Consider the following 23621-nt stretch of genomic DNA (forward strand, 5'->3'; position numbering starts at 1 on the left):
GTTGCTCCAACTGCACAGGATGTGCTTGGTCACAGGGAGGCAGAAGTATGACAGGATGTGTGCTTGCTCCTGATTGGATGAAGGCAGAACTATGTAGTCCTGTGCTGTTTGCCAATATAAGCCCCCGTGTAACGCAATTTGCATCACATGTATGGACCTGGCCAGCATCCATCATCCTGACCAGTATTTAGTAAAGACTGCTTTACATTTTGTACAGAATTTTTGGTGCTGGTCTTATTTTCACCCAGCTGGAATAACATTTCCTCTCACTGCTTCATATAACATTGTAGTGTTACAACATGGTGATGTATTTTTCAGACGCTAATAGGGTCTAGTGAGGGTGTTACCCCAGAACACTGCTGTGATGGTCTCAATGGTATGCCCACACAGTCCAGATATCTAAATATTTAGTTTTCAGTTGGTGGCACTGCTTGTTACCAGTTTGGGTAGGTTCAGGAGGTCTTGCTGAAGAAGGAAGTAGGTCACTGGGGGCAGGCTTTGAGAATTAAAAGACTTGTACCAATTTTACTTTGCTTTCTCTGCATCTTGCTTGAGGTTTGGGATGTCCTCAGCTTGCTATTCCAGTCACCATGCTTGCCTGGTGCCTACCATGCTCCCTTCTGTGATGGTGATGGGCTCCTATCCCTCCGGACGTGTAAGCCCAAATAAACCGTCCCTTCCGTAAGGTTCCTTCGTCATGGTAGCTTATCACAGCAACAGAAAAGCAACCAATACTCAGGAGAAATGTCATCACACTGAAGGTCATCTGCTCCATACTTAAAAGCTAATATTCAGGGAATGAGAGTTGGGAGGAAATCAAGTTTATTCAAGAGTTAGTAATCTGAGAAGCTGAGGGAAACCATCTCTCCCCTTAAACTTCCATGTTAGGAAACTCAGGTATGTGAAAATCCCTTCACAAGGAGGGAAAGGAGGTGCAGAGGTCAAAGGGCAGGAAATGTAGGACATGCTGGGTGGCACCTCTGTCACCTAGGACTCTGCCTTTATTCTTCTGCTACAACCAGGCTTGAAGTCCTGTGGCTAGCTCATGTAACTCTATAGATAAACATACTCCTTGTCTGAAAAGTAAGTGTCACAGCAATAAATATAGTACAATTATATATATGATACATACCACAGACTTGTATACCTATTAAATACATACTTGATGTAGGTGCAGCTCTCCTGTAAGAAGTTCACACCCGTGTTTATTATTTTCCTGAGCATCCGTTAACCCCTATGCTTAAAATCTATGTTTAAGATGTCTTTAAGCAAACTCTTCCTCTGTTTCATACTGTTATTCTGAAATTTCCTAGGGGGAGAGAGAACTCCACAAGCTTTTAGTGGCCATAGAGTGGAGCTGTGCCTTCTTCCTTGTTGCCACTGACAAGCTAATCCTGGCTATTGCACAACAAACTCCAGACAAGCAATTCTAACTCAGTTCAGGAACACGCCATTTTGACAGCTTTCATTTATTTAAAAACCATCTTTTTTTTATAATTGTGTATGTGCACACGTGTGAAATACACCTTCCCACTTACTTTACTTATATAAAACGATCCAGCACAATATGATCATGCTTCTCATTAAACTATCACAATGTTAAAAACCTATGTAGTCTTTAAACTAGACTCAGTTCATAATTTTCTATTTTCAAGCAAACAAACCAAAGAACCAAATGCATACAGAATGCAACACAGCTGGAATACTCTAGAGAAGATAATCCCCAACCACCACTAGTTTGTTGGACTTCTATAATTCCAATAGATGAAGGGCGGTGGAATACAGTTAGAAAACCTAAATGAGGCATATCCGTGGTATTAAAATATTGCTACGCGATTCTTATTTTTACAACTTTTAGCAGCTTTAAACTAATCATAAACAGTTTTCCATGCATGCGGCAGGAGGAGTCTCAGCCAAGTTGATGAAAGAACCCCCCAAAAAAGAAAAGAAAAAAGAGAAAAAAGGAAGGAAGGAAAGAAGAAGAAAGGGAAGAGGGGAGAGGGGAAAAGAGAGAGGGAAGAAAAAGAAATAAAGGAAGCGACCTCCTTGGGTTAGAGGGCGCCCGCACTCCCTCCAACACGCGCCTCTCGGTGCGCAGGCGCAAATCCCACCCCCTTAGGCCCCGCCCTCACCCTCCAGCCTCCCGTCATGCGCCGCGAAAGTGGCTGTGGCGGCAGCGGTTTAGGCAGCGTTATGGAGGGCGAGAGCACCTTGGGGGTATTGTCTGGCTTCGTGCTCGGTGCGCTCACCTTCCAGCATCTCAACACAGACTCAGACACGGTGAGCCGGGCGCGGCTGCCGACCCTGCCCGCAATCCCGCTCGCCCCGCGGGTTCGCGGACCAGGGCGCCCTCCCAGCCTCTCATCCGGGCCCTTTTTTATCCGCTCACGCTTGGGCGTGAAGGAAAGTTCCCCGGGGCCTCCGGCTCGGCGTGGAAAGTCGGGCAGCTTTCCTGCCTCACTACCCAACCCTTTGCGAGGGATCCCGGCTCCGTTTCCTACCCGCAGCGCACGTGCACCGCTAGAACCGGGAGGACGGGCACGGGCGATCTAGACGCCGCTGCCAGCCGCAGGGGGTTGGCCAGTTCTAGGGCTAACCTGGCACGAAACTGTAAGATCCGGCTACTTCTGTGCTACTTTCTGTTACAAGCGCATTTTGTCCAGGAGCAGATGTGTAGATGCATTTTTAAGTCTTTGCTTACTTTCGAAGCCAGTGAGTGGAAATGAGAACAAATTTTAAGCCCTTTTTTTTTTTTTTTTTAATTAGGAGATTAAAAAAATTTAACCGTAAAACTTTGAGGTCTGACAGTAGCATCTTGTAATAAGTTCTTAGCATAATGAAAAACTAGAAACATCTAAAACGACTTTGGAACTGCACTATTATAGTGGGGAGAGTAATGTACTGAACAGTGCAGTAACGTATGTGAATCGCTTTAAGTGTCAGATTTGTGTCGCCTAAAGTTGCTTCTCAGCAGAGCCCTAATGATAGGAGTACAGTAATTTGATGTACATTACATCAAAATACCAAGAAGAAACAAATGACATCTTCGAATGTGCATTGTGGTTATTGGGCAGTGCAGAATAATGGGCTGGTCCTGAAATTAGCATGGCTCTACAGGAGGATATACAAATTGAAGTACTTAATATTAAAAAACACATATGTATCTGTGGGACTTACTTTAGATGTTTAGTGTGAACATAAGTAAACTGCTCTAAATCTGTAGTTCATAGGAATAGCCCTTGTAAATTGTATCTTGGTGTTAGACCCTAGTTTATATATATATATATATATATATATATATATATATATATATATATATATATATATATATATATATATATTTGCAGATTGGTTTATTTTTATGTGTATGTACGTCTGTTACCTACTGAACATCTGTGGATCACACATGGGCAGTGCCCATGTAGGCCAGAAGAGGGCATCACATCTGGAACTTAATGGGAGATGCAGTGGGCGATGGACACTGAGTCCTGTTCTTTGGCCAAGAGCAGCCACTGTTCTTAATGACTGGATCATCCCTCCAGCACAGCTAAATATTTCTAGAGTTGGTTTCTGAATAATTGTACTGAGAATTGACTGATACTTTTCCTAGTTTTTAACATTGAGAGTATCAGAATCAAGAACATTTGCTATTACAGATTTTTACCCATTTGATTCTGTTAAGACTGGGACATTCCTTTATGTTTTTTGTTTGTTTGGTTATTTTGATGAAATGGAGGCAGGACATTTTAAACTACTTTTAATAAATAGAAGACTTTACTTGATCTATAAATGCACCTAAAGGAATAACTGAGTCACTGAAATGGAAAAAAAAACCCTGTATTTTAAAAGAAAACAGGCACACAGTAGAGGGAAGCAGATGCTGTAACTGAATTACCAATCTTTATTTTTTTCATATTTTTTAGACAGATTTAAATCTGGAAACATTGATCACTTTGGCATTCCATAGCTAAGAAACCTCCAGTGGTGCCCAGAAGCATGTAAAATCCAGACTTTGGCTGCCCGTTTGGAATATCTTGTGGGCTTTCCTCTCTCTATATAACTATCCACAGGAGCCTTGTGCTTCAACTCAAACTGCTCTGCTGGCTCCTAACAGACGTTACGCTTTGATGCTTGTGACTGCGGGGTGTGTCACCCTCTGCCTTCCCAAACCGACCCAGCTCTTTAAAGTCAGTTCCACTGTCTCCCTCACAGCCTTACCCATGTGCCCCGGCCTGTGACACACTTGCATATTGTGAGCTGCTGAGGAGGCAGAACACGGGTCCTATCCAGTGTCTCATATACTGCTGCTGTTGTTCTCTCTCATAGGAAGGTTTTCTCCTCGGTGAGATGAAAGGCGAAGCCAAGAACAGCATCACTGATTCACAGATGGACAGCGTGAAAGTCGTTTATACGATTGGTGAGTCACTTAGTGCTGTGTGGTTGTGGTTTACATGCTGAGTGCAAACAGCATAACCGTTGGCACTTTGACATTTTAGTTGTGGGGAATACACACGTGTTTAGACTGTGTATGTGTTAAAATATATCTTAATCTTTTTTTTAAAGCACAATAATAACAATACTAATAAAAGAAAAAAAGAAAAAAAATCCCAAAACCCAAAAGTGTGGGTGCAGTGGTACACATTTGAAATCTCCACACTTAGAAGGTGGAGGCAGGAGGATCAGAAGTTCAGCTCTGCATGTTCACCCTTGTCTAGGGATTGTAACACATGTAGTTCTAGGTGGGACTCTAGGTCGGACTTTGAGCCCTGTATCTCTGGGGAGTCGATTGGTTTCTGAGTAAGTGGTCTGTCTAGGGGTGTGTCTGAAGAGGAGTGAGTATGCACAGTGAAGCTCCTAGCATGAGGTAACATGTTCCTCATTGTGGGTGGGCAAGCGATGATTACACTCATAAATTAGAAATCCTTTTTCTCCTAGACATTCAGAAATATATTCCATGCTACCGGCTTTTTAGGTGAGTAACAGTATTAATAAAAACAAGTAAAGATTCCGTTATGAAAATTGTTTGCAAGTTAAATAATTTTAAAAACTAATGGTGTCTTAATAACCAGACATGGTAACTTAGTGTCTGATTACATGGAAGGTTTATTTTTTTGGTTTTTTTTTCCGCCCAATACCCAAGGTACACTAGTCCACGTCAACTGCATCTGTATTTCTTCATTATTGTATTTAGCTGGTTTGCACTGCCTCTGAAAAAGCAGTTTTCTTTGAGAATTGCTTTTTCATCTCTCACACAGTTGTCTGGTTGCATATTATAAACTTGTGACTGACATGTACTCTAATGTCACTAACAGTTACCAAGCAAACAGATACAACCATAGGATGGTGTCATTTTAAAGACTGTTTTATGATTTATATGAGCCACACAAGAAAAATCATCACTGTCATACATGTCTAAGGTGGTATGAGTTACAAGGGCATACGTGGTAAGAAGGATCTTTGGGGGAAGAGGGTATGACAAAACAGCTTGCTGTGTTCTTAAACTGACGGAGCAGGAAGAGTCCGTGTTCTAGCCCTTTGGTAGACACTGGACATACAGATCTACTCACCAAATGAGGAGTTCTTAGTGGAACCTCTTACAAAGGACTTGTTGAAGGCCTTCTGGACCAGCAAAGGATTAAGAGATAATAAAAAGTAAACCTGTATTTCTGGACAACTACATTAAGAGTCAGGCTAATTTAGTAGTGTCTGAGCTGCAGAAACTACCTGACCCACTAATGTCTGGACCTTGTCAGTTCTGACAGGAAAGAGGACATGAGGAGATATATCTGGAAATACCTCTCATTCATAAACTTACTAGACACCTCATCTTCAGTTAGAACCAGAACAGATAAGCTGAATTTCACGATTTAGTGGAAACCACAGAATGACTTAGTGTAGTGATTCTCATCCTATGGGTAGCAACCCCTGGGGAGGGGTTGAATGATCCTTTTATAGGGTTCATCTAAGACCATTGGAAAGCATAAGTATTTAAATTATGATTCATAACAGTGGCAAAATTACAGCTATGAAATAGCATTGAGGATAATTGTATGGTTGTAGATCACAACAACATGAAGAACTATATTAAAGGGTCGCAGGATTAGGAAGGTAGGACTTAATGGTAGGACAGAACTAGAAGAAATGAGATATTTTTATTGGTTTGTGTTGGGTGGGGGTTGGGAATGCAACTTGGGCATGTATGCTGAGCAAGTTCCTGCCAAGTGGCAGTCCAACCTGGAGGATTTCTAACAACCTGTCATGATGACGTGTCCCCCTTATAAATAACATAGGTGAGTATATTTAAAATGAAGTCTTCTGATGATATCTCTTGAAGTCCAAGTTAGATATGTATTAATGCAGTTTTATTTGACAGCCCTACAAGGGTTGTGAAAATAGAACCCTCTGAGCTGTTTTTATATAGCCCTTCATCTAAAAATGTCATGGGGAGGAAGAGGAAGAATATTGGTAGAAACCAGCGATGGGCAGAGAAGCCTGAACTCTTCCAGCTGTCAGTTACAGATGGGTTGTTCCACTCTGCACTAACTATATTGCTTCTCAGACTTTTCAGTCAAATGCACTGATTTGCCATTTCAGTGAGACGCATGGTCAAGCAATAAGGTAGCAGCTGATGAAAGAAAGCAACATCACCAGCTAATCACTGGTTTTTCTGTGCGTGTACACCTGATTACACCAGTGCACACACGTGGACTATACCCACACAGGGAAAGGACTATTACTAGAGTCTGTCACAGGAAGAGAAAAAAAAGCTAGAAATAAATGTCTTAGAATCATTTAGAGTTATTCTTTCTATATCTGAGACAGTCCACTTACAAAAAGCACTGGACTATATCAGATTTATCCTCCCTTTCCCAGTCTCCCCAGATACCCTGAACTTTTGGAATTGCAGTGAATCATCCTGTTCTTCATTTTCATTATATATTCTGTCATAGGTTATCAGGAAGTGAACTTGAGAACTGGCTCTATGAATGGTCTGATTCCTGTATTAATAAGTTTTTTGTTCTGTTTTAGTTTTAAAATGTGATAGACAAACTCATACCTGGAAGTTTTTCTTTTTTGTTGTTGCTTATGAACATAATGTTTCTACTATTTAAGTGTTAATTTTTAAATTTTCCTATTATTGGAGTTTATATGATAAGCAAGTTTCTATGATAAGTTTATATGATAAATAGATAATGCATTTTGCTTGGGTAGTATGGGTTAGGAGTAACTAAAATTTAAAATACTAATAAAATTATTCAAATTTCTTTCTTATTTGAAAACTAATTTTTATTTTTATAGCTTCTATAATTCTTCAGGTGAAGTAAATGAACATGCACTGAAGAAAATTCTATCAAATGTCAAAAAGGTATTACCCTTTCTTTGTTAGTAGTATTTGCACTATTTTGTGATCTTAAAAACTGTACTTTTATAGAACCCTTAAGTCGTATTAATGGCATTCATTAGAGCATGTAAGAAAAGACTTACTTTCCAGAAATTGAAGCAGTTTCTCTCAAAGCAAAACTACTCATTAAAAGTATCCATCTTGGGGCTAGAGAGGATGCTCAGTGGTTAAGAGCATTGGCTGCTCTTCCAGAGGACTTGGCTTGGGTTCCCAGCACCCATGTGGCAGTTCACAAACAGATATACATCCAGTCCTAGGGGATACAATGCTTTTTTCTGTCCTCTGTGGATACATGCATGCACATAGTACACAAACATACAAACAGACAAAGCATACATAGAAAATAAAACAAAAAATATTGTACTATTCCTTTGACTACTATGATTTACATTGACTTCTCTGGCTTATTGATTAACCACAGCTTTTCTCAGTCAGATTTATTCTAGAAGTTAGTCTGTTTCTGTTATTTTCACATGGCTGAATTTTATTACTATTGTAATCTATTGTCTCATACTGCTGAATTTAAGTAGCTGGGACTTCAGGTGTATGTCACAGAGCCTGGCTTTGCAGTTATTATTTTATATAAATGCAGTTTCCTATGCAGCAGTTACATTTAAACCCTCCATATGATTTGTATTCAGATAAAAGTTACTGAACATTCAGAATCCCACCCCTAATCTAAGCTTCTTTTGAGGTATGCATTTTGTCTTTAAAATTTTATGTGTCTGAGAATAAAAGTAAATTTCAGGAAAAGTTTCAGTCGCTTGGGATTCAGTCACTTGGGATGGGAACGCACATCTGATTTTAGAATGGAAGTAGATTTAGATAGTGGGTGTATGTGGGAAGCCAAGACAGAAGTATTTCAAGTCTGATGCCTGCCTAGGCAACCCAGTGAGATCCTGACACCTGCGAGCAAAAAAAAAAAAAAAAAAAAGGGAAAGGCCTGTGGGCGTGGCTCTGGTGCTCACCTGCCTTGCATAAAGACTCTGGGTCCAGTTTTCTAGCTCTAAAGCACAAGGCCTGACACCTGAGCTCAATCTGTGAAGACCATCTGGTGGAGGGAGAGAACTGAGTCCTGTTTGCTGTGCTCTGAGCTCCCTATTGGTAAAGCACTGATACACAACTGCATACATGCATAAATACACATGCATAAATACACACATACACATGTAAAAGTATCTTTAAAAAATGGTTGGACTTAAAAAAATTATATTTGGAACCAACAAGATGGCTTAATGGGAAAATGTGCTGGCTTTGAAGCCAGATGGCCTGAGTTTAATCCCTTGGACTAACAGGATGGATAGAGGGAGAGAAATGACTCTCACAAGGTGTCCTCTGACCACCACACCTCATTTCCACATGCACAGTGCACGCAACATTGCACACAGAGTAAATGTAATTTACTCTTAATTTGTAATGAGAATGATTTTTCAGTTTAAGAGTTTATTAATGTTAATCATGAATTTGTTGAATGCCACATAAGTATTTTACCGACTGAGCCACACCCCCAGTTCATACTGATTTAACAACAGCCACACTTGCTGCCTGGCAACCCCTAGAAATACCAATGCTATTATTTCACATAGTGGGGAGTCACTCCCTGAAAACATATTCATATCTATGTAGATACTTGATTCATTAAATGTTAAACTGTTTACATTGATTTTTAAGATAAACTTGAAAGGTTTTTGTAATTAAGTATATTTTTGATTTATTATAACCCACGCTTTACAAACAGTCAGAAAAGCCCTGTTAAGACAGTTGCTTTTGCCAAGCTTAGTGGTGATTCCTTTAATCCCAACACTTGGGAAGCAGAAGCAGTGGGTTTCTTGAGATTGAGGCCAGACTGGTCTACAGAGCAAGTTCCAGGACAGCCAGAACTACACAGGAAGACCCTGGAAAACTTTTGTTTAGTTTTTTTGTGTCCCCAAGCTACAACACAGTGTTCTGGAGCCACTGGGTCACTGGGTACACTGCAGCTACTGCCTCAAGAGCATTAATTTTTCCTGTATTCTCTTCAGACTGTGGTGGGTTGGTATAAATTCCGTCGTCACTCGGATCAGATAATGACATTTAGAGAACAGTTGCTCCACAGAAACTTACAGACGCACCTTTCAAGCCCAGAACTTGTTTTTCTGTTGCTAACACCAAGTATAACAACAGAAAGCTGCTCCACTCACTGCCTGGAACACGCCTTATATAAACCTCAAAGGGGGTGAGTATCGGTTGGCCCTGGCTATTTTACGTAGAATTTGTATAGTGCTTTGCAGCTCTAAGTGTCTTCGTACAGTGTTGCACTGGGTGTCATAATGATGGGAATGTAAATCTAAGTGTTAACAGTGGATGAGAAAGCAAAGGCTAAGTAAGGAAATGGAGCCCGGGGAGAGTGGTGACTTGGATTCTTGTGTTCTGGAACCCTAAGTGTTACTATATTCACGTGAGTATGGGCTGGTGTAGATACAAATTCATCAAAGTGTTGATAGCTTACTGTGGTAAGTCCAGGCAAGTTCCCTTGGCTATAATTATATTCTCCGTGAATATGAATTAAGTTAAAAGAGTACTACCAATTAAAGTTAGTTATATTGCTTATGGAAGATAAATCTCAATATAATACCTTAAGTTGAAATATTACTTACTTCAAACACATAGGACTAGATAGAACCAGAGACACTTCATTCAGATTTTGGAATATTTGCATATACTGAAATATCTTGGGATTGGGAAAGGCTCAAATCTAAACCAAAGTTTATGTATAACCTATAAATATAACCTAGTTAATTTTTTTAAACAATATTACCCTTTTTTTTTTTTTAAGACAGTGTAGCCTAGCCTGGCTTTGAACTTGAGGTCTTACCAGCTGACTCTAGTGCTAGGATTACAGATAATGGATTGTCACACAAAGCTTGGAACATATGCTGGTACTGATCAGGCACATGAAGATCAGATGGGACATTTACCTTTGTTTTTACTGTGTTTCCTTGAGACATCATCACTACATAAACTGAGCTGGATAAGGAATCGAGAGATTGGCCTGTCTGGCTTTGAACTGACAATCATCCTGTGTTCACCTTTCAAGAGATTTTTTTTTTTTTTTTGTATGTGTACCGGTGTCCAGAAGTTTTCACGTTTTAAGTTGTGAGTGGTGGTGTACACTTACAATCCCAGGAAATAGAAGCAGGAGGATTTCTAGTTTGAGGTCAGTTTAGGTCACATAATAAGACCCTGTCTCAAATTCCAAGGTTTTAGACCGGGGATACTGAACTTGTTCTGCCCTTTGGTGGGCCGAGGACACAGTGCAGGGTTCACACTGGCAAGCAAGAGTTCCTCTGCTGAGTTTCATTTCCAGCAAAGTTCCTTTTCCCCCTCCTTAAGGGTTTCAGGGAAGTATGGTGGTGAATTCCTGGAATCCTTGTGCTTGAGCTAGCGCAGGAGTTGTGAGTTCAAGGTTATGCTCAATTGTGTGGAGCTTGAAATTAGGTCAGACTCCAAAAAAAAAAAAGACCGGTGACCTTGCTCAGCAGCTGGACTGATAAAAAGCTTTGTCCCACAAGCCTAAAGACCTGAGTTCCTTCACTGGAAGAAAAGAACCAACTTGTGACATTGTCTGCTGGCACTAAAACATTGTAAACATACACACAGTGTAATAAAGGGGCTGAAAAGCTCAAGATTTTACCTGTGTTGCTTGTCATGGTCCTTGAGTTCACATTCTCCTCAGCTCCTGGGGTAGCTTTACTTCCTTACTTTACATGTATATGGCAGGAGAAATAGCCATTAAACTATCTTCACACAACTCTTTTACGCTATGTACCTCTTAATTTTGATTTTTGAGATAGGATCTCTGCAGCTCTGGCTGTCCTGGAACTTTTTGTGTAGACCAGGTTAGCCTCAAACTTCACCTGTGTCTGCCTTCTGAGTCACATCCTTTAAAAGCTAGCTGCTTCAGGAGCTAGAGATGGGTGAGCAGTTATAAGAGGATTGGCTCCCTTACAGAGGACTCCCAGCACCCATCTGATAGCTCCCAAACCATCTGAAACTCCAGTTTCAGGGAGATGTGACACTCTGGCCTTCAGACATACATGCAGGCCAAACAGCCTTATGCATAAAGCAATAAAAATAAAAAATAAAAAAAAAAAACAAAGAATTAACTGCTTTACTTTGACTCAACTGGGAAAATTCTATCTTGCTTAATTAGGTGGGGGAGTATTTTGGTGCTGTTAGGAAAGTGTCCTTTTATTTTAAATTCTATTTTAAATGTTTTTTTTTTTCATCAGGCTTTTTCATAGGGTACCTTTGGTGGTTACCAATCTGGGAATGTCTGATCAGCTGGGTTATAAAACAGAGTCTGTTTCCTGTACATCCACTGTCTTTAGCAGAGCTGTGAGGACACACAGGTAAGACTTACTCACGGATGATAAGGGCTAAACAAATCCTCAAGTAACTAGAATATTTTCACCTCCATTTTTCCTTTTAGACTTGACCGCTTGAAGTTCTGTATATTTACCAAAGGAAGTTATCATTTTCTTACAGTTCTCAATTTTTTAATGAAGATGGATCATTAAAGGAAGTACATAAGATAAATGAAATGTATGCTGCTATACAAGAAGAATTAAAGGTAAGTTAACAGAAAGCACTTCAGAGCTCGCATCAGTAGGTTGCTATGAATTCTTTCACGGAAACATTGACATTTGCGGGGCTGCAGAGATGGCTCAGCAGTGAAGAGCACTGGCTCCTCTTCCAGAAGTCCCAGACTCAATTCCCAGCACCCACATGGCAGTTCACTACTGTCTGTAATTCCAGTTCCAGGGGATCTGACATCCTCACAGACAGAAAGACAGGTAAAATACCAATACACACAAATAAATAGATAAATCTTAAATTAAAAAAACAGGAAAATTGGCATTTGTTGGGTATATACTGTATTCCTCTGACTGTCATGATAGAGATGGTGACTGTAGATAGCTGTACAAGCTTAATTTCGTTCTCATTATTCAGGGCTATAATTTCTTTCTTCTTTTTTTGAAAAATGGTCTCATTGGAGCTCTGGCTGTCCTGAAACATGCCATGTAGGCCAGGCTGACCTCGGGAGTCATAGAGATCCTCCTTTCCCTGCCCCCAAATGCTGGGATTAGAGGCATTGCCAGCCTCACAGTCTTTCTGTAAGATGAAGGGGGAAGCAGATATTTAGAAGCACAGCGAGCCCTACAGCATATGGTTTGTCTCACTGTTTACTGTAGTCACTGTAAAGAAGATGAATCCTAACTGCAACAGTTATTGGGCCAGTTGGGACTGAGGACTGGGGTGGAATCTGACTGAGAGATGGAGAGTTGTATCCATCTGAGAAAGCTAACCTGAGCATAACCTTGACTCATGATCCTGCTCTCAACAAGTACGGGGATTACAGAAATGCACCACTTTGCCTGACACCCTTTTTCTCTTTAATTTCTTATTTAATTTCTCCTCCTTCCTTCCTTCCTTCCTTTCATCACTTGTGATTGTATATGAGTTCTCTGTCTGCATGTGCACCTGCATGCCAGAAGAGGGCATCAGATCCCATTACAGATGGTTGTGAGCCACCATGTGGTTGCTGGGAGTTAAACTCAGGACCTCTGGAAGAGCAGTCAGTGCTCTTAACCACTGAGCCATCTCTCCAGCCCCTGAGACGCTTTCTTAAGGAAAGGGGAAAAAAGTTAAATCGAACAAAGTGCCCCAAAGTTGTTCCACAGGCATGTACTGATGTCCTCACTGCTCAGTCGCTGCTAGGAACAGCCCCAGGGAGCTGCACTGTGGATGGAGCTGGGGAATGTAGCTCAGTTGATGCAACATACTTGCCTAGTGTTTACAGGGCTCTGATCCCAAGCACAGATAGTGTACACCTGTGTTTGCAGCACTGGGAGGTGAAGGCAGGAAGATCAGAAGCTCAAGGTCATCCTTGGCTGCATAGTAAGTTGGAGGCCTGCCTGCGATACACAAGTTTTTTTCTGATAAGTTGAAAACTCATGAGTCCAAACTGGGAATATCAGTCAGTATCCTTAGTTGGATATCTAAAAAGTCTGTGTTCATGGCAACCATACTTATCAGTATGAAAAAAAGTTAATAAATTTCTGTATACAATAACATTACAGACAATTTTTAAACAATTTACTTATGTTGATGTGTGTGTGTTTGTCTTCATGTCTGTGTACAATGTGTGTCTAGTGCTCTCCGAGGCCAGAAGAGGTATTTGTTCCATGGATCTAGAGCACACAGTTGTGATACGAGCTGCTGTGTGGGTGCTGAAGCTGACTCAGCCTGAAAGCTGCTGAGCCAGCTCTAGCCCCACAGAGGGTTTTCTTTAATGAGTAGGTAACACAGACTGAGAATGCCACGAAGTGACTGCTCAGAGTTCAACCTTCACTGTTTTTCCAAGTGGACATGTACACTGAATTATGTCTGAGTGGTTCTGGGCAAATACCCTAAAAAGTATCCACTACAACTGGTATACTTAAATTCTGACCTATAGTTTGAGATTAATGATGTTTAATTTAGACATCATTGTCCTATATAAACCTTTATTAGGTATATTCCCAAGATGGAATTACTCATTCTTTTAAAACAGACATACAGCATCAGTTTACTTTAGAAATGTAGCTTTTCTTATAGGAATTAAGTCTTTCATGATTCCCTTAAAACATGGTTGCCTTGTCTTATTTATTGAACTTTTTGGGTTTTGTTTTGTTTCTTGGTGTTATGATACAGGCTCTCCTGTAACCCAGGTTGGCCTTGATCTCCCCTCTTGTTAATGATAACCTTTAACCGCTAATCCTGCCTCTGGGGATGTACATGTTGGGACTTGAACCTAGGCCTCATACATGCTAGGTATGTGCTGTATCACTGACCTCTATCCTCAGCCCAATGTATATATTTTATTTTAAAATGAATTTATCTTATTTCTATAATCAACAAAATAAGGTTTACATGAAAGATCAATGGTATTTTACATTCTGTACCACTGAGAATTTTATATTGTGAGCCTAGATTCCTATTAGTACAAAACTTAGAATTTTAAAAATCTGTGCCCTTATTTTGTAGAGTATATGCCAAAAAGTTGAACAAAGTGAACGAGAAGTAGAGAAACTATTGATGGATGTAAACCGATTAAAAGAAGTTAGGAGAAAACAGCAAGCACAGGCTGAAGGAGCAGGTAAGCAACAGACACAGACTGTCCTTACTCTGCTCTGGCTCCGTGGAAAGCCGGCTGTGCTCTTAGGTCTTCCCAGAACAAGGCACCATAGTTACTGTGCTGTGCGTGATAAAAGGTGTATGCTGACCTTATAGAACAGTATGGCACATAATAGAGGTTTGGTGTTATGTCATTCTTACTCTGAATCATCTCTGTTGGAATTGTTTTTACTTTATGTTGACACAGCTAACTATAAGATTGTGAAGCAGACACATACTAAGTAAGCTCTTCTTTATTTTCTTTAGGAGAAAAGAATGTCCAAAAAAATCCCCAGGAGAACATTCTTCTTTGTCAAGCTTTACGAACATTTTTTCCAGAGTCTGAAGTTCTTCACTCTTGCGTTATTTCTTTGAAAAATAGACATCTTTCTCACAGTGGGTGTAACATTAACCACCATCTGGATGTAGTGGATAAGCTGACCTTAATGGTGGAGTATGTTTACAGCCCTGAGGCTAGTCCAGCACCTGCTGCCCAGCTCAGTAAACATAGAGCTCTAGACACACAAGACCAAGGGCCTGTGAAGAAACCACGGCTGCTACAGACAGAAAGCAGACCTGTGACAGCATCTCACAGCACTCACCTAGACAAAGCTTCTTCAAGCAGCCTAGATATAGACACAGAGATGGGGAGCCCAGAAGATGATGCTGACTACCCTCGCTCTCCCACATTTTGATTTTTAGATGATTTTTTTTTTTTTACTAGACTGAGATTTAAGGCACTTGTTTTATTTTTACTCTTTGCCTCCTGGAGTAATACATAGAAAAGTTCATGTTTTTACTCCAGTTATTTGTAATACATGGATATTTTTACTATTCAACTGCTTATGATATATAGGTAAGTTAATATTTTATAAAGTATCTTAATTCCTATTTATATCATGTTATAAATGCTATGTAAATGTGTACATATAATATGTATATGTATAGTTATAATTACATATATAAACTTATAGTGTGGGAATTGTGAATGGTAGGCAACTTCTCTACCACTAGCTACAGTCCAAATATGTTTGTTTATTTGGGTTTTTTGTTTGTTTGGCTTGGATGCTTGTTGCAGGGTTTTTTTTTTTTTTTTTTTTTTTTTGAGATGGGGAGCTTTGGGACAGGGTCTCTGTGTAGCTCTGACTGTTCTAATGTCATAAATATCCACCTGCCTCTGCCGCCTGTGCCGAGATTAAAGGTGTGAGCCACCACGCCCAGCCAGCTAAGATGATTTTATTTAAAAGTCACAAACCTTTCATCTCTCTCCCCACTTGAATTATTGAGGGAAAGACATAAATAGATGCACTGTTTTCAACTGGAGCATTCTTCAAGTTGGGAAAAGAGAAACCAGCCTTATTCACAACATGGAAGAAGCACAGATGTTGGCTCAGTTGGCCTGGGCATCTGCTATCAAGACTGATAACCTGAGTTGGATTTGAGACTCCCACAGTAAGGAAAGAACCGACTTCCACATGCTTTTCTGACTTCCACACATATATTGACCATGGCATATACATGAAATCCCCATAAATAAATATAGTAAAAAAATTTAAGGTTTGTAAAATCTTACTTGAAAGTTTTTAAGATTCTTACCTAAGAGAGAGCCCAACAGTTAAGAGTGCTTGAAGCACTTCCAAAGGACTGGAGTTTGGTTCCCAGCACTCAAATTAAGCAGCTAATGACCACCTGTAATTCCAGCTCTAGGGGATCCATTGCTCTCTTGTGCCCTCCAAGAACATGCATGCATATGCACTCACATGTATACATGTGCACATTCACATATATATACATGCACCACACACTTATGTGCACACACATAAAACATAAATGAACACCTCTCACTTAAAGAGGCAACAGTTACATTAAGGTGGACTTACTGGCACACATCTATATATTGTTCCTACTCTATGAGTTCAGGCTAAATGACTACATGGGCTCGGAATCTCAGAAACTGTCCTTGGAGATGTCTTTGTCTCTTCACCTGTTTTATGAAGTGTACACATAGTATCTTCATGTTCAGTCAGTGCATGTTAACACTGAGTGCATACTCCACCCTTGGTCTTCCACTTGTTGCTTCCTAAGAAACTACACAAGACACAGATGGCAGTGACACTTTGATCTGGATATTGATATGCACTGATTATATGGCTCTGAAGCCCACCCAGGGGGTGATCTGTATAAATTGCTGGGGTGTTTCACCGGTGATGTAAGTAAGCTGGTACTGTGCAGGGCAGGAAAAGGAGAGCCCCAGTTGTCCACTGATCCTACTGGCTTCACAGGCGAATGAAAGATTGTATATGTGTAAGGAACACTCTGCTTAAGGATAGGCTGGTCCAGGGGTACACAGTGTGTCTTGCTGGGAATGGCCCAGTATCAATCCCAGTGTACATCTCTGCAAAGAGAACCCTCACAATCAGGTCCAATAAACATTTACTAGTTATCATCTGACACATGCCAAGTACACACAGTTTTGTTCTGCTTAAACTTGGGCATAGTGGTGTGCACATGGAGTCCTAGCTCTGATGATGCAGAGATGAGAGGCTGCCTGGGGCTTGTTAATCAGTTGATCTAGCCTAAGTGAACTTTACATTCGGTGGAGACACATTGAAGAAGAACCTGATACCAACCTCTGGCCTCCATAAACCCCTGTGCACATGCGCACAAACAAACAAAACACAAAGTGACTCCAAGCAAATTTTAATGCCATAGCCATTCACGTGGTATTCAAACAAATACTTTGCCTGTCTACAACCATTCCCCTAAAACCATCCCATCATAAGGACAGAATCTGGGCTGGGTTGGAATTCTAATAGAAGCCCTCTCCTTCCAAAATCTGTACTATAAGTAAGTTGTGACAACCATGAAGAACCACTATCACCAAAGTGTACAATGTCATATTACCATCAGAAGCACTGTGTCTAGAGAACACTCACTGGTGAGGAGAGGACAGATTCCTCCTAATCCACTGAAAGACATTTCTACTCAAATTAGTTGGAGTCTGTGCTGTCATAACCACTTACAGGTTTATTGACAAGAACATTATAAAGTTTATTCTCGGTATCTGATGTTACAAACTTTAGGGTCTTTGAGATATGCAGGATCCTTGTATGTAACTGGCATAAACCCTGTAAAGAGATAATTAACGTTCTTGACAAATATAATGAGCAAAATCTTAAATTGGTTCAACTCAGTTATGCAGGTAGACTTACCCATTTTCTGAGCTCTCTTAATGGCTTTAGTTATTTCCCTCTGTTTCTTTCCACAAAGACCTGGGAATATAGAAGAGGTGCTTTTACATGCCAGAGAATGTTATTACCACAACAGGTTTCTAAGTTAAAGGTGCCAATTTTTTTCTGTGAAGAGCCAGAAAAGTAAATCTTTTGTGGGTCCTTTGGTCTCTTTGTTACTGTAACTGAGTGTCGAGTGAACAAATGTGTCAAAACAAAACAAACAAATAACAGGGCTGGAGGGATGGCTCAGTGGTTAAGAGCACTGACTGCTCTTCCAGAGGTCCAGAGTTCAATTCCCAGCAACTACATGGTGGCTTACAACCATCTGTAATGGGATCTGATGCCCTCTTCTGGTGTGTCTGAAGACAGCTACAGTGTACTCGCATACATAATATAAATAAATAAATCTTAAAAATGACAGCTTGGATATAGCTATCAGTTGCTGGCACTAAGTTTTAGTCAAGGGATGATAATTTAAGGATGGAGTTAGTTTTATTATTTTCAATTGAGTGCAGATGCTTACAGAAGCCAGAGGTGCTGGGAACTGAGGATATTCTAATCCTCAGTAAGAACAGTATGCATTTTAAACCACTGGGCCACCTGTCAAGAGTCAAGACATAGTTTTCGTGTTTTCTTTAAGCCTAGATTTCTGTATGTTATCACCCTGTAGTTATTGTAAGTAAAGGCAATGACTCCTTGCACTGAAGGTCGCTCTCCCTAAGGACCTGGTTTAATAGTGACTTGGCATGAATTGAGAACTTGCCAGTCTCCTGAAATAACAAGCAATCAATTTGATTCTTATCTACACTTAATTTTTTTTCCTCGTTTTTGAGATGGGGTTTTTCTGTGTAGCCCTAGTTGTCCTGGGTTCGATTTATAGACTAGGCTGGCCTCAGACTCACAGAGATCCACCTGGCTCTGTCTCCAGAGTGCTGAGATTAAAGATGTGCACTACCACACACAGCTTACAATTAAATTTCTATGATTAAAAAATGTACCTGTTATGTGCCTTCCGTAAATGCATCCGGTAAATGGAGAAATAAACTGGGACAAAAGCTGTTTGGAGGTTATATTTAGAGGGGAAAATAGTATTAGTATATTTGTTATTCAGCCCTAAATGTATAAAGATATTTTTTTATAAACAACCTTCAAGTTACATAAACATATAATATATTTCAGAGGAAGTTAATAATGTGAAATAAAATACCTTATAGCAGCAAGGCATCTTTTAAAAAGTTAACATCTAGTGTATCAAAAACTACACAAGATCAAGAATCATGAATCAGTGTTGTGGCTACTGACTCCCTAAACTACAAGCATCTAAAGTACTGCTGCTTACAGCCAGTCAATGAAACATTCCCTGTCATTGCAGGCTATCAGACACAGAGTACAGCACTGCTCTTACTTTTATAGAACACTTTAATAACACTTTCTAAGTACTAGGCACTGTTTGGGTCTTCCCAGGATTACTGCGGCACTGTAGTTTTTATAATTTGTTGCGTTTTCTCCTTCAAGAGTGGCTATCATTTTACAGTACCATGAAAGCTCTTAACTATAGTATCCTATCATTTACTTCCCTTAAATTTGTTACTTGTTTTGTCTTGTTTTGAGACAAGGTTTCTCTGTAGCCCTGGCTGTCCTGGAACTCACTCTGTAGACCAGGCTGGCCTGGAACTCAGAGATCCGCCTGCCTCTGCCTCCCTAGTGCTGGGACTGAAGGTGTGCACTGCCATCGCCCAGCTAAACTTGCTATTTCTAATTTGCTGAAAGCTTAAGGAGAAATAGTATTTAAAGCAATAGCATATGATAGTGAACTGCAAAGGTCAACTTCCCAAAAGAGTGTTTCCCAAAACACACATCTGTCAGTGTGCAGTGAGCTTCTGTGCAGAAACAGAAACGGGAGAACTACTGACCCAAAGAACTAAGGGGAGTAGGGGCTCCAGATTGAACACAGCTAACACAACAAGTTATAACGAGAGCGGATATCTTGAAGTTGCTGAATCCAACCTACATAAAACCTGCTGACAGTGCCAATCCTCTGAGCAAATGAACAGAGCAGACTCCTGGTCAAGTGTCACAGAGGTAAACCCAATGCTCACCTGCACATTCTTGTAATCTACACGTTTCTCACACAAGACACACTTCTTAAGAGGCTCCTTATAGGGGTTTTCCATTGGGATTGGCTAGAATAAAAAGGACAGTCTGGTGATGAAAATGTGTTAAGACTCAGAAAAGTTAAAGCTACAGCTACATTATACATTTTCTTATACGGGCACTTTATTTTTTGTCAATCTGGCTGAATGGAGATTGCCACATTAAATATACTGCCTTGGAGCAGAAAAGAACATCCAAGATAAGCATATAGATATAAGAATTCTTGCTCAAATGCTGTATATAATCAAATGCATCTTAGTTTATTTAAAATTAATTCAATTAAAATTTTACTTCAAGACAATAGCTTGGTATAAACATAATTTTATCTTTCATTTTCTTTTAGATTAATTTATTAAAAGTATACATGGGCTAAGTTATTCATCCATTCATCATTTCACTTTATAAATAGACAATGTTCAATGGTTTACTGCAATAAAAGGTTTGTTGCTACCTTACAGAGTGCTGTGTAAGTCTGTGTGGGCCCTTGCGCATTTTCTCACCTTGCTATTTCTGACACAATGCCTCCCTTTAACTATAAAAAGTTATTGTGACATTTAAAGTTTTGGTGAGCATACAAACAGGATTCACTGTGTGAGATTATATGTATGTGTGTTCGTGTGTGCATGTGCATGCCTGTGTGTAATTACGCTTTGTTCTCACTTACCCTCTACTGCTCTCAATCACCCTGCCTCTCTCCTCTTACTAGTTCACTTCTTCATCCCCACTAATATCCCTTTCTGCTCTTAGGACTAACACAGCATACATATATATTCCATGAACCTCTTTGTCCTCCCCTGCCCTTTCAAACTCTCATCACAATCCCTTTTCTGTGTTCCAGTTCCTGTTTTTCATTTGTTTTGTTTTTATGTGTATCTAGAAATAAGTTCTCACTATGTAACTCCAGCTGTCCTACAACTCGATACGTAGCACATGGTAATCTCAAACTCCCCATCCTTCTTCAGGCCTTCCAAATGCTGAAATTACAGGTTGTGCCACCACACCGTGGCACAGGGTCTTAATTTAGAAATGGCTTTGAGATCTATAGTTTTACTTAATTGTGATAAAGGAGTATGCCTGTGTACATTTTTCTGTGGGAAAGAAACAAAATTTTCATTAGTCACACAATCTAAAAAAGAACTGTAAATATAAAGTGTGATGTATGAATTAGATGACTAAGGTAGATTCACATACTTAGACAACTCCCCTGGCATTTAACAGTTCCTTTAAGGTTTCTTTGTTTCCTTGCTGTTTTGTTTTTTACACCTGATTTTAGCCAAAAAGTGATAGTTTTTGTTGTTGCGGCTTCCAACTCCCAAGCTCCTCTGCCTCAGTTTCCTAAGTGCTGTGACGGTGTGTATACCACTGTATCTAGCTTTCCTTGAATATAGGCTGTACTCCTTCTCAGTCACAGCTAAGTTCTATAATTAGGCACCCACATCCATGTTCACAATTTAAACTCATAAAAACTAGCTAAATGTTTTATTGTAAAACGTGAATTTGTATCTTTTATCAAGGTAGCCTGCAAGTCTGACAAATGAGATGAAGATAGTGCCTTCCAAATTTCCATTACCCACAATTTTCCTATCCGCCAAAGCTACTTTTAGACATTCTCAAAACATGTATCCTTATATTTAATATGTAGGAAGAAAAATATATTACAGACTGATTCTAGGAATTAATTCTCTTCAAAATCCATGAGACTATAATCAATAAAAGGTGACCATTATTTTGTCCTATAATAGAATTCCAAACACTTAAAATATAAAAAAAGTGGGGCTGGAGAGATGGCTCAGTGGTTAAGAGCACTGACTGCTCTTCTAGAGATCCTGAGTTCAATTCCCAGCAACCACATGGTGGCTCACAACCATCTGTAATGGGATCCAAAACCCTCTTCAAGTGTCTGAAGACAGCTACGATGTACTTACATACATAAAATAAGTCTTTAATACACATACATATATATATTGTTTTATATGTTAGGCTGAATTTAGAAATGAATTAGTAGTACTATAAGGGGGGGGTGATTTGGGGCTGGACGGGCGTCAGTGGTTAAAAGTACTCCCTAATCTTCCTGAGTACAGGGTTTGGATACCAGCACTCACATCCAGGGGTTTACAACCACCTCTTAATTCCAGCTCCAGGAGAATCCAGTGCCCTCTTCTGGCTTCCACAGCACCCCTCCCCCATGTACATACAAATAATAAAATAATGTCTTCTTTAAAAAATAAAAAGGAATCTTACCAGGTCCTCATTGCTGGTTACCTGTTCATACTGTGAAAAACATCGTCTCCACAGCACAGAAACTAAAGAGAAAATAGGGACGACACAATTGTTTTAATTCGTTGAATATCTAACCAAGACTTAAAGTTTTAAAGAGGCTAGATGAATCAAGAGGCACAATATGAAACATTCTTTCCACTGAATGATTAGTTAACATCCTGTTAGATTTGGGAAACAATAGAACTCAAAATGAGAGATTCCAAAGGCTTTGGATAAGGATAATTTTTTCCCTCTCTTATAAACCCTTTCCCCTTTCTACAGTTCCGGGTTGTAATGCAAATATGTATACAAAATGGTACTGTCATTCTAAAGGGAAAATAAAGATTCAAGTCGCCGACAAAGAAACACAGAAACAAACAAAAAGTTGACGACACCTTGTAGACAGCAATCTAGATAGCATAACTGTTTCCTGAGAGGCTTCATCCAGCAGCGGAAGGAAACATGCAGAGATCCACAGCCAACAGGCGGTGCCGAGCAAGTCTTGTGGAAGAGTCGGGTGATACGTTTGAGAGAGCCAGAGGGGTCAAGACCACCACAAAAAGATCCGAGGAACCAAATAATCTGGGCCTATGGGGGCTCACAGAGACTGAACCACCAACCAAGGAGCATACAGGGGCTGGACCTGGGCCCCCTACACATTTGTAGCATTATGCACACCTTGGTTTCCGTGTGTGTCCCCTAACAATTGGAGCAGGACCTGTCTCTCACTCTGTTGCCTGCCATTGGATCCCCTTCCTCTATCTGCACTGCCTGGTGGAGCCTCAGCGGGAGAGAATGTACCACAGTTCTGGGGCAAGGCTGAGGTAGTATCCAAGGCGGGCATTCCCTTCTCTGAGGAGAATGTAGGAAGTGTAATGGGAGAGAAGAAGTTTATGAGGATAGGACTGGGAGGAGGTGGCTGCGATCTGTATGTAAAGGGAATAAATAATGGGGAATAATAGTTGACTACATCTGAAAGTCCTCTTCAGCTCTAGGAAACCAGTCTAGGGCGACTCGAACTTCCCGCCTATCTCAAACCCAGTCGTATAGAAATAGTCATTTTGTTAACAGCGAAGGCCCCCCACCAGCAATCAGAACCGGACTGCGGCTGCAATGCTATGTCGGACATTTTACCCGCGTGAGTTCCGCGATCCGTGAAGCAGCCAGCCGCTGTTGTCAAGTTCTTCCTCCCTATACCACAGCACAGAGCAACCAGAGCTGCCATGATTCACCGCCCTTTCTCTTCCTTTCCTTTTCCCTAAGCGTCCCGACAGGTCCCTTCCGGTACTCTTCCCCTGCTGGCCCGCGATTCTACACAAAGGTTCCGGTGCGAGCTTGGTCCGGTTTTCAAAGCCCAATACCCTTGTGTTCCCGCG

General features: G+C 40.4%; 2 protein-coding genes across 2 annotated transcripts; one reads left to right on the forward strand and one right to left on the reverse strand.

The window, feature by feature from the left end:
* Nucleotides 1-2155: 2155 nt before the first annotated feature.
* ABRAXAS1 (abraxas 1, BRCA1 A complex subunit) lies at nucleotides 2156-15706 on the forward strand. Its single transcript, XM_080924804.1, has 9 exons — nucleotides 2156-2280; nucleotides 4327-4417; nucleotides 4936-4972; nucleotides 7300-7366; nucleotides 9424-9617; nucleotides 11674-11793; nucleotides 11930-12014; nucleotides 14471-14582; nucleotides 14867-15706. The coding sequence occupies exons 1-9, from the start codon at nucleotides 2194-2196 to the stop codon at nucleotides 15292-15294; spliced, it is 1221 nt and encodes a 406-aa protein (XP_080780930.1). The 5' UTR covers nucleotides 2156-2193; the 3' UTR covers nucleotides 15295-15706.
* A 1583-nt stretch (nucleotides 15707-17289) lies between these two features.
* Nucleotides 17290-23508, reverse strand: MRPS18C (mitochondrial ribosomal protein S18C). The gene is made up of 6 exons (XM_080924691.1): nucleotides 23380-23508; nucleotides 22228-22289; nucleotides 19932-20015; nucleotides 18831-18888; nucleotides 17812-17871; nucleotides 17290-17727 (listed from the first exon to the last, which is right to left on the reverse strand). Exons 1-6 carry the CDS (start codon nucleotides 23468-23470, stop codon nucleotides 17651-17653), a joined length of 432 nt encoding a protein of 143 aa, XP_080780817.1. The 5' UTR covers nucleotides 23471-23508; the 3' UTR covers nucleotides 17290-17650.
* Nucleotides 23509-23621: the final 113 nt, after the last annotated feature.

The sequence above is a fragment of the Micromys minutus genome (assembly GCF_963924665.1).
Source record: "Micromys minutus genome assembly, chromosome: 11".
Classification (NCBI taxonomy): Eukaryota; Metazoa; Chordata; class Mammalia; order Rodentia; family Muridae; genus Micromys; species Micromys minutus.

Coding starts and splice junctions, on each gene's coding strand:
- MRPS18C (XM_080924691.1), bottom strand. CDS start 23,470: ATGGCAGCTCTGGTTGCTCTGTGCTGTGGTATAGGGAGGAAGAACTTG. Junction 18,889..19,931: donor TAGATTACAAGAATGTGCAG/GTGAGCATTGGG, acceptor ACCTCCAAACAG/CTTTTGTCCCAGTTTATTTC. Junction 17,728..17,811: donor TAAGAGAGCTCAGAAAATGG/GTAAGTCTACCT, acceptor ATCTCTTTACAG/GGTTTATGCCAGTTACATAC.
- ABRAXAS1 (XM_080924804.1), top strand. CDS start 2,194: ATGGAGGGCGAGAGCACCTTGGGGGTATTGTCTGGCTTCGTGCTCGGT. Junction 11,794..11,929: donor AGAGCTGTGAGGACACACAG/GTAAGACTTACT, acceptor ATTTTCTTACAG/TTCTCAATTTTTTAATGAAG. Junction 12,015..14,470: donor CTATACAAGAAGAATTAAAG/GTAAGTTAACAG, acceptor CTTATTTTGTAG/AGTATATGCCAAAAAGTTGA.